The sequence below is a fragment of the Etheostoma spectabile genome, chromosome 2, assembly GCF_008692095.1.
Source record: "Etheostoma spectabile isolate EspeVRDwgs_2016 chromosome 2, UIUC_Espe_1.0, whole genome shotgun sequence".
Lineage (NCBI taxonomy): Eukaryota > Metazoa > Chordata > Actinopteri > Perciformes > Percidae > Etheostoma > Etheostoma spectabile.
In genome coordinates, this window is record NC_045734.1 from 17,609,298 (window position 1) to 17,620,504 (window position 11,207).

General features: G+C 39.6%; 1 protein-coding gene across 1 annotated transcript in view; it reads right to left on the reverse strand.

Moving 5' to 3' along the window:
* Positions 1-11,207, reverse strand: part of usp43a (ubiquitin specific peptidase 43a) — a 106,738-nt gene that overhangs the window by 29,775 nt on the left and 65,756 nt on the right. Inside the window, exons 7-8 of the mRNA XM_032536736.1 lie at positions 4,953-5,121; positions 1,776-1,887 (exon numbers count right to left, since the gene is read on the reverse strand). Coding sequence (XP_032392627.1) covers positions 1,776-1,887; positions 4,953-5,121 — 281 coding nt within the window. The remainder of the gene's footprint in view (positions 1-1,775; positions 1,888-4,952; positions 5,122-11,207) is intronic.

Consider the following 11,207-nt stretch of genomic DNA (forward strand, 5'->3'; position numbering starts at 1 on the left):
CAATTAGTGTGATAACTTTTTCTCTCAAACATTTTTTTTTTCTCTCAGATCCAGTATTTTCTCGCATGTGATAAAGAAACAAATCTAGCTCCATATCTACAGGATGATCTGTGATCTGCTTTAAAGGAGAGCTGTGAATTTGAGTAAGTTGAGGACCCAAACTCTAAACATGAGCACCTGCATACAGAATGCAAAGCATTCCAATAAAATAAATAAAATAAAAGTAAATAAATGCATCATCTTTCATATGATTGTTTCCTTTTTTCATACCCTGAAACAAAAGTTGTACCTTGCCAAATAAACCTCTGGGTGGCGCCAAAACATCTCATAAAGAAGAAGGGACACCCGTCTAATGGCAACAATGTACTTACACACTTGCTGCCTGCCAAGGGAATGAAGAATATTAACAGCAATGTTGTGATGTGCCTAAATTGCACACTGATAAAAGTGAACTCACAAGCAATCCTTGCGTTTTACATCAGCTGGTATTTTGTATTTTTCCTTTTAACATAGGAGAAGCTCCAATTTAAGCTTGGCACCGTTGGGATATTGATAGCCTTTTCAGCAAAAAACAAACAAAAAAAAAGTTAAATTTACATATAAAAAATCCCTGGTGATTTTGGAGGGATTCAATGAGTTTGTATCTGGTCAGAGAGGCTTTGAGGAGGTAAGAAACTGAGATAGCAATTAGTACTTAAAAATCTGATTTTTAACATGCAACCGGCTGTCCGTAAAACACTTCAGAATCACAGAATGTATAGTTTAAATCTTAATCCAGGAATGTAACAGTAATGGGTGCCGTGTAGCAGTAATAGTACACATTTTCAAATAATACAATATAATAAAAAAAAAAATCAGCTTCTTATCTTCACTCAGTATTCTGAAATATAGAACTTATATTGTGGCAAAGAAGAGGATTTGTGTTACTGAGCGGTGAAATAATTTAATGTATTCTGATGCTCAGCACATAAAACCATTATTATGCTCTTATAAAAGGCTTAGACTGTGTGTGTGTGTGTGTGTGTGTGTGTGTGTGTGTGTGTGTGTGTGTGTGCACGCGTGCATGAGTGTGAAAGTGCTGAGGTGCACTCTTTGCTTTTAATTAAAATATTCATTCAATATTGTCAGTCTCTGTTGTTTGAAATACATTTTTCTTCTCTCTGAATGATTGAAGGTTGCTTCATGGTTGAAGCTTTTCGGCAGTACACAACTACAGGACACTAGATTAGAATTCTATTAATCAGGCGCGGGGACTAAGTATAAATTAAAAAAAAAACTACAATAGGTAATTCATAATTAAGACAATACTACAATACTGAAGTCACTATGGCTACATACAAAGGGTTATTCAAACTTCAACAACAGACATTCCAACAATTGTTCACTCAACATGCTAAACAAGAAATCTATTTTTGCAGTCCCAGGAGAGCAATGAGCTCTTATTAAAAAAAATGATCATCAAAATTATGAAAAACACGCATCTTGTGGATTACTTGTTTTAAACACATGGGTTTGGCACATTTGGTTTAACCTTCGTCTTACTTTCCAGCTTCATATGTGACTCAGACAATTGTAAACAGACAACGGGAACTATTTATTTAAACACAGAACCCGACCTTAATGAAAATGTATTATTTTTTAACTATAGTTTGCATTGCTATTTTATTCGGTCTACTGGAGTCTAATAGGTCCAGAAACCCCTGAGCTGAAGGGTCCAGGCTTAAGAAATAGAGTGGATGGCATGATATTGGTTAGTGGGGGTGAGCTGGCATTACCTGAGCCTGAGATCCATTCAGCATCAGATAATAGAGCTTGCTGAGGATGCTCTGTTGAAGTTGGTCCCAGGAGATGCTCCTGTCCTCACGCATGAGAAATGGAGGTCCAAACCTGAAAGGAAAGGAAAAAAGTAAAAAAGGAAAGGAATGAAAGAAAAAGATTGATTACCTTGGAAAATCATACACACGCACACAATCAAACATAAAACATTCATTGCCAAGAAAGGTGAACATATTGAAAGTAGAGAAAGTGCCAGCGGAAAGGTCATTGCAACTCATTGTGTCATCACCACATCTGTCAAGCTGTCATGTGTCAAGTGCATCGAGGCTATACTGTTAGCTCATTGTGTCCTGTACTGGCAGCTTGAAGGGTCATCATGTAGGGTCAGGGGCAACATAAAGCAGAGAAAACAGTCTTTCTATCATCAATGCATCCATGGCTCATAATGGGTTCTCTGTCTCTAGGTTAACTCAAGGCTGTTGCTCCTCCTGACTGCTTATCAGTGGCTATATTAGAAGCTTTTATATGGGAGGTTAATGGGAGCAGCACTTGTGTTTGTCAAGGATTTCAAAATCTCTCACAGATTATCTAGACATACTGTACCACATATGATTAAAGCTGCAATGTTCACACACTTACACAAAACAAATACACTCAATTGCAATTTTATGACTATAGGTATACACCTAGCATAAAATAATTTAAAACAATGTCTTTGCAATAAATTATACCTTAATGAAAGTTAGAATGTTTTAGATAAGTGTTGATTCCATGTTGTGTTCATTTTGGAGGCTGCAGTTTGTTGTGCTATTCTTTGCTTTCTCTCAGTATAATGCTTGCAATAGTTTGGTGGACCCATCACTTTTAATTCAGGGAAATCTTAGTGCTACAACATGCAATGGTATTTTAAACAATAGCGTGCTTCCAACTTTCTGGTAACAGTTGAAAGAAGGACCTTTCCTGTTCCAATGTGACAATGGTGCTGTGCACAAAGTGAGGTTCGTGAAGAAATTGTTTTTCTGAGTTTCTAAGTCAAACAGCCTAATTTGCCTGACCTCAACCCCTGTTAAACATCTTTCTGTTGGAGAGCTGACTGTGAGCCAGTCTCCTGTGACTGAATGGGAGCAAATCCCTGCAGCCAGTGCCATTTGATGCAAGTCAACTCTGATATCATGGTTACATAAAATGCTGCCTTCGTTGTACTTAACCAGACTAAGAACAGCCCTTTCAATTTGGGGAGGGAGTGCAAGTACAAAGAGAGACTCAGATGTTTGCTCGTAATGGGTTCAGGAACATTAGAGTGACTGCATTAGAGTTTACTGCAATTAATGGCAAAATTTACTCTTAATGCAACTAAACTGAACTAAAAACAGAAAATAATTATGCACTGGACATGCTGTATTCAGCAAGTCTACCCACTTTTAAAAACAGGAACAAACAAATATAGACACTATGTGTAAGTCTATAGTATGTTCACTGAAATACATTTTCATTTATTATATTATTATAAATTATTATGGCTCCAAAACTTATTAATTGAAGGGCACTTTTATGTCACTCGCTCAATAATACAGATGTGTTTGCTCGGCAAAAGGTTTGGTGATACATGATCCTTAGTTAAATCTACAGCTAGCAGTCTTCACATTTAACTGTATAAAAAGGAAATCACATATAATGCCACAGTAATTCTCACTTGGACTAATCAAAGGTTGTTCAAAGATGTACTGGCAAGTTTACTGCTGTGATCTTCAATGTTTTCATCACTCTTTTATGAATCACTGAACGCTCAGCTGGACTTTCTGCCCTGCTTTACCCATGATCCTTTGTAGTATAGTGGACTTATCTTTAAAATAGCTTTAAAATAATTAAGCATTTACTTGAATTGGCTGCATAAGTTAAATAAGTTGCTAACTTCTGCCCACACTCCAAAAATTGTTTTCTTATGCTATCTGTCATAATAAAAACAATGTGAGGCTGCATTCTATCTGATATATGGGTGTGATAACATTTTAATAAATCGGATCTAACAGGATGTGAGTGTTTCTGTGACATCGTGTACAGAGTGAAGGCTGCTTGAAATGGATAGAAACTGTCCGACTTGAACAGCAGCTTTTTGTCACCGCCCCCTGCAGCTGCCACCTGCTTCTGTCTACTTTACAGGCGAGGCGCAGCTCATCTCAGATAATCCCAATGTCATTGCCGCGGAGGTAGGTTTGATCAGAGCGTTTCTTCTCGGATTTGCAACGGCATTCTGCCTCTGTAGGACATTTTACCCCAAATAGTACAACACAGCACATCTGTGGTTGGCAAAAAAAAAAAGCAGCCGTCCAATTGCTGTTGTACATTGGATGCTTGTTAGAGTAACACAGGGCAACCCATAAAAACTTACCTTTCACCGGTCAAGTGCTTCAGTTTGAGCTGCATTGTTCGACTCAGTCTCGGGTTTCTACACTGTCAGTTACTAGCTACAGCTGAATGGAAGCTCAAGCTGCACAAGCTATATAAAACAAGCCCCATCTGTGGCATTCATACAATAGATGTACACGTTGAAGTCGAACAGAAGTTGGATGTTGACATAGAGACAGCGTTGGATGATGAAAGTGGAAAAGGATAAATGAGATATTCTATTTAAGACACAGCTGAGCAGGAGAAAAGCTGTCTGTTACAGCTGGACTTAAACAAGCTTTTCAACTGTCTCACAAATATAGTATGACACATCCTCAAACTCCAAGTCATAAAAGAAATCTAGGTTGACTGACTCTACTACTGTGTGCTTTCCAAAACCAATTCAAAAGATGTGGCTCTAACTCTACAGCTGAGCGTGTGATATAGAAATGGTCGTTATCAGTTTTAACCAAGTCTATGGTATTTTCTGAAACAAAACCAAGTACTTCAATTTTACAACATTTAAACGTTTTTACGTGTTTAAAACGGCAATTGTATTACAACTTGCGGAATGTTGTACTGAAACTCTTTGTATTGGGGATTAACTGTGAATAGATGATAACAACATTCTGAACCTACTAATAAGTGTGGCAGACCCCTTCAAACCCATATCTATTAGGCTTATACCCACTGAAACTTTGAAGTGGGGGTTCCGGATGGTATCAGGTCAATATCGATAAAAACTGAACCAACAACAATACCAACTGAAAATCAATCAGACTGCAACTCACCTAACAGCCTGCTGGCCAGATCCTGCTGTGTTGCAGATGACGAGGAGGACCTTTGAGGAGCCGCCCTGGTTCAGGTATTCAGAGGAGAGGGTGCCAGACGTATGTAACTTCTGACCATCGGGTCCAGCCGCAGAGGTGCAGGGGGAAGAGGGGAGGCTGTGGTGATACCCTGAGCAGAGAAGAGGAGTGGAGAACTGTTTGAAAAAGGCCGACGTACAACCTTGGGGTGCAACGTTTTCACAAACATTAAGAAAAATGTATATCTCTAACTTGGAGGCGAATAAAAGGGGATCTTAGTTGACAAAGGGGGGAAATACTGTTACACTAGTTGTGCATTTTCAGTTTCTGGATGTTTTTAGTGCTAAAGTTCTGACAAAGTTAAAAAAAAGAAATTCAGTCAAAAAACAAACTAATTCGCTGGCAGCCAATGTCAAATGGAAAAATTGGAAATGTAAAAATGGTTAAAGCCCTTATTCTATACAAGTGTTACTCCTATCAAAAACGTATTCTATCCAGCTTGGAGGCAGGACTGAAATGGACCAGAGTTATAAAACAGCTTAGGGTGCCAGAATGAGATACCGCTATGCAAGGAGAAAAAACTAATGTGACACGTTTACATTTTCACAACTTTCCATCAATGTTGAACTGCCCTTTGATTCTTATTTGCCCCGAGGAGCTGTTAGAAGAATTAAATTTGCTACCACACATGCACATACACATGCTGTGATTAGTAATGGGTAATAGCTGAGGGGACACAGAAGGCCCAACCTCTTGTCTCCCAGCAAACAGAAACCTTGACATTATCAGAGGATTTAATTAAACAATGCATGTTCAAACCCTACCGTGCAATTAATCACGGCCACCTTCCAACATCACACACAAAACAAACCTAAACACAGACGCAGGAAATTAAGTGTGAATAGATTTAAAGCTTTGATGCAACGCCTTCACAAAAGCAAGCAGACAGATTAATATACACAGAGACACAAGCTCAATTGCAGACACACAAAGGAAGTGCTGCTTTATGGGTCAGACTAGGTCAGAACAACATTTTTAGCTGAATAACTGGAATTACAGTAAACAAATACACCCTTTTTTTTTTTAAAGCAACAGAATATGACTAAAAGTGTTGTTAAACCAAGCTCAGAGAACTGAAAAGCTTTGCCTAATGTTTGTCCAAACTGCTACTAAATCACTTGGTCAAATCTTTTCTTTGTCTCAGCAGACAGGAGCAACTCGACATGACATTTTATGCATATTAGCTGCCCTTTAAACGGCAAATTCATCTCCTCGCTCTATCCTCAGTCACCTTTACCACTCTGTTTTTCACCAGAAGGTTGAAAAGTAAGACAATTTTGTTTCAACCTAATAATGAAAGCAACTAGAATGTACCTTTTACGTTTTAGAAATTTAGCCAATTATTGAATGATTTTTTCCCCAACGTTTGCAAGTTGACAAATACGCATGTTCATCAACAATGTTTTCTCATATAGAATATACACAGAATATCTACTATACAGGGTTGAATAGCATTAAATAATGCAGCCATATTTTTAACAGCACCAGAATTTTAGTGGCTGGTATCAAACCAGGAAGGACTATTTGTGTATGGGAAGGAGCGTGATTTCACCAACATGTCCCAGGGTCTGCTGGGAGAACTTCCAGCCAGACTCTCATTCTCACCTCCTATTCCCTCCTTCCCTTAAACAGAGAGAGGAGAGCCAGATATGGACGGAGGTGTTAGCGGGGTGGAAATAGATAGAGGAGAGACAGGAGACCCGAGTGGACAGAAAAGCAGACTATGTGAGTGAGAAGGCACATCCCCGGGCAAATGGAAAAAGCAGTAATTCCCAAAGTGAAGAAATAAATGTACAGAGACCACAAGACTGAAAAAGAAAAGCTGCATGTTGTATGCCCTCTTATAGACTACTGATTTAATAACACAAAGACTGAAGTAAATGCCAGTTAACTGAGGGGGAAAGAGACAGATACAGAAAGAGCAGAGAAATAGAATTTGCTCTTGAGATTGGAAGTGGAGAGTATGGCAGTGGTATTTAAGTGAATGAAGACTACACCTCTGGCAATTACTCTCTGCTCTTCTCTATTTCTTCTTTTTCTTCTTTCTTATATGCCCCTCTCTCCCTAGCATTCTATAGATCATTGCCACTATCTGTCTCCCCCTTACTCTCCACTAGTTTGAGTGTGTTTCAAATTTCTGGGATGGGTGATGGACACGATATCCCGTTATATAATTACAGTTAGGACTACAGTAAGTGTTCACACAGACACATGTACAGTTTGCAGCTTTTTCTATCTTAGGGACTTTTACAAATCAAAGACCCCCTTACTCCACACGGAATAACTTTTAATAATTTCTACTTGTGAGAAGTGTGGGTAAGGTTTGTGCTGACTGATGGTGAGGCACCAGCGGTTAAGTATGACTTGGAGCTATTGAACAAAAACATTTTTAAGATAGTGTTAAAAAGTAAATTCCTGCAGTTGATATGTGTAGACGTTGAGTTCCTGCATCAGTTAGAAATGTGCTCTTTATGGTCCCAATACTCTATAAAGCCTTTTTTAAAGTAGATCACCATATTTTGCTGTTGCACCGAAAGAAAAAGTCTTTAAACACTGATAACTTTTTTCCCCCAAATATTACTAAAAATAGCGCAAGTTATGTAACACAGAAAAAGCAAAAAACCTTGAGAGAGGATTTTGGCTTCCTACTGTACTGACCAGAATTGACACACTTGACCAAGTGGTTCAAGACCAAATGAGGGACATCTATCAGTGCAATCCACACACCTGACTAAAAATACCCAGGGGGCCTTTAGGCTTTGCCAAGGACGAATCAGAGGTCCCAGCAGCAAACAGCCACCTATCTTAAAATTCCCCATGTTGACAGCAAAAGCACCTGAGCTTTCTGTCAACAGCAACATGACAGATTAGGGAGGCAGCAGTGGAGGGACTTAATACACCTGATGCCGCCCTCTTTCTCCTCTTCTCTTTCTTTTTTAACTTTCTTCCTCTACGGTCCCTCAACTACACCCAGTTTATCTTCCAACTGCTCTTCTCTTTTTGTTATAACAAGGCATATTTGTGTAAACCGTAGCCACAATACCCCTGCTGCTAAAGTTGTAATCACTGAAATTGCCCTTGGTATATTACACTTAGTTACATCACGTCTCAAATATTAGTCCAGCAACATGTACACAACTCAGTGCTGCACATCTTTGTAGTTTAAGTCTGTGAATAAATAAGATAAAAATAGTAAACATGCTGTATTATGAGCTATGTTACAGAACCAAAGACAAGTGTGACCAAAGGTTTAGATTCCAGTCTTTTAATGAGAAGATGAGCACAAGTGATAAATAACAGAAGAGGGCTGTTAGGCCAACACAACCATGTAGCATGAAAATACTTCTAAAAAAAAGTCACCCGGTGTGATCTGCCTTGCCGATTAGTTAACTTTTAAGCTGTGTTGCAAGATAGGAAGCTTTCATGTTGGCTTCTGCACAGGCATTTGTGTATCATTTGTGTTGTTCTTCATATGGCAGCTGAGCCAAGTATTTCCCCAATGAATGGAAAACACGTTCTAGTGGCAGTGGTGGTGATCAGAGCACCACATGTAGACATTCTCCTTATTTTAAATGATGAATCCCACTGGTTCCTGTTCCTGAGATATTTTAACTTTTCTGCATCGAGTTTGCTTCAGGCAATCTGTAATTGCCTTAATTGAACTGCACAGGATGTGAACTTTGCAAGGTTTTACTTGTATGTGTGATGACTTTGTCTCAGTATGAGTACAACTTCAAGAGCACACAGTGTGTGACAGTGGAAAGGGATTTGTCTATTAAATGGGTTTTAATAAATAAAAATAAAATTGGGTGATTTTTGTGATCACTCGCGCAGAAGTAAAACCTTGACTTTGAGTAGCTGATTGAAGGATGTGACTGCCTAGATGAACCCCTCAGAGTAATCCCTGACTCTCCACCTGTACATGGCCCTCAGTGGGCTGAGGGGAAAAACATGGTGGCTTTCCCTCAGCTGCAGTTCACCGTGACGGGACCTGAACACTCGAGAGCGCTGATTTTCAACTGTACGGTTAGTGTGTGTGTGTGTGTGTGTGAGAAGATATAGAGAGAAAGAAAACAAGACTTTAATTACGGCATCTATCTCAGAATGTAGATGTTTGTGCAAGGCAAGGCCTGTGAAAAGGCAAGTGCAATTTCAGACAGATCCCTTATCAGATCCCTTAACCCCATTAAGAAATCTCTCTCTCTCTCTCTCTCTCTCTCTCTCTCTCCATACATAAATGACACACTAGTTTAATTGCCAATGACTCTTAAAATTACATAAATTACCTTTCTATTTATTGTCATGAAACGGCCTCTCCATTATCAAAGAGGACTTTACTTTCTAATTTCAAGGGCATCAAATTAACATCACATAAAGTTAACTTGCTATACTTCCCTGAGCTGAATTCTGCGGGAAATATTTTTCTTTGCGCAGCAATATGGAGTTATTTACGGTATATGCAAATTGCCTGGATTGTTGCGGGGGGAAATAGGATAATACTGTGGCACTTTAGACCTAATTGATTTTACAGTGTTTTCCATCATAAGACCTCCTTCTGCCATTTCCTATAAATGTAAAACCTCATTATAGTACCTGGTAGCGCTAATTCAATATCCCTGAATCTGGTTACTGATAAGGTCGGCAAAATACAGCTGCCATATACTGGAATACACAACAGTTTATGACAATAGAGGAATTCCCTGCATGCAATACACCTACTCCAATTGCTACTTGTTCTATTGTCATTCTGAACATGGCCTTACAGTGAAGTCCCTAAATCTTAAAGGCCCTCTTTCTTGCAGAGAATACACATGCAAATGTCTAAGTGGTACCCTCTTTTGTATCCTCCACTTCTGGAGCAGCAAAGAAATGGTCGCAAGAATAAATAAATAAATAAACAGATAGATAGATAGATAGATAGATAGCTATCCCCAAAAATTGGAAATTATGGTGTTACAGCAGCAAATCTACATCAGTCACCCAGCACAGAATATAAATATAAATGACATACCAGGATACAATATACATATATAAAATATACATTTAATAATAATAATAATAATAATAATAATAATAATAATAAAATATATGAACAAATATTTGAAAATATACAGGATGGGAAAACAAAATGTGCAACTGCTTCAATAGTATGCTAAAATGTAAATAAACTAATTGTACAGGTTGCACTTGCAGTGCAGTATTGTGGCGTCTCAGAGTCTCATCTAGCACCCAGTGATGACGTGTTAAAGAGTTTTATTGCCTGTTGTAGGAATGATTTCCTGTAGCAGCCCGTGCAACATCGAAGCTGTTGGAGCCTCTTAGAGAAGCTTCTCCTCTGTTGGACCAGTGTGGGGTGGAGAGGGTGGTTGGGGTTATCCATGATAGATAACAGTTTGTTCAGTGACCTCCTCTCCACCACAGCTTCAACAGTGTCCAGTTTGCAGCCGATCACGGAGCCAGCCTTCCTGATCAGTTTGTTCAGTCTGTTTGTGTCGTTGGCTCCGTTGCTGCTGCCCCAGCAGATAGCGGAGGAGAACAGAGCGCTCGCCACAACAGACTGGTAGAACATCTCCAACATTCTGCTGCACACGTTGAAGGATCTCAGCTTCCTCAGGAAATAGAGTCTGCTCATCCCCTTCTTGTAAACAGCAGTGCTGTTGATCTTCCAGTTCAGCCTGCTGTTGTATCTGTACTCCACCATGTCCACGTCTCTTCCCAGGATGAAAAGGGCTGTGGAGCCGTTCCCTTCCTCCTGGTCTCTCTGGTCTTATCCACGTTCATCTCTCTGGTCTTATCCACGTTCAGCTGCAGGCGGTTCTTACCAGACCACTCCACAAAGTCATCCACCAGCGCTCTGTACTCCCCCTCCTGTCCATCCCTTATACACCCAAAAACTGCAGAATTATCAAGTCTGTGGTGTATAAGGTGAACAGAAAAGGACACAGCACAGTCCCCTATGGGGCCCCCTTACCAACATATCAGACATAACACGGTCCAGGCGGACAAACTGTGGTCTGTCTGTCAGTTAGTCAGTGATCGAGGAGACTGTGGATGCATCGACACTCATCAGCTGAAGCGTCTCACCTTGTAGCAGTGGCTGGATGGTGTTGAATGCACTGGAGAAATCTAAAAATGTAATTCTCACAGTGCCGCCACCGCCATCCAGGTGCAAATGAG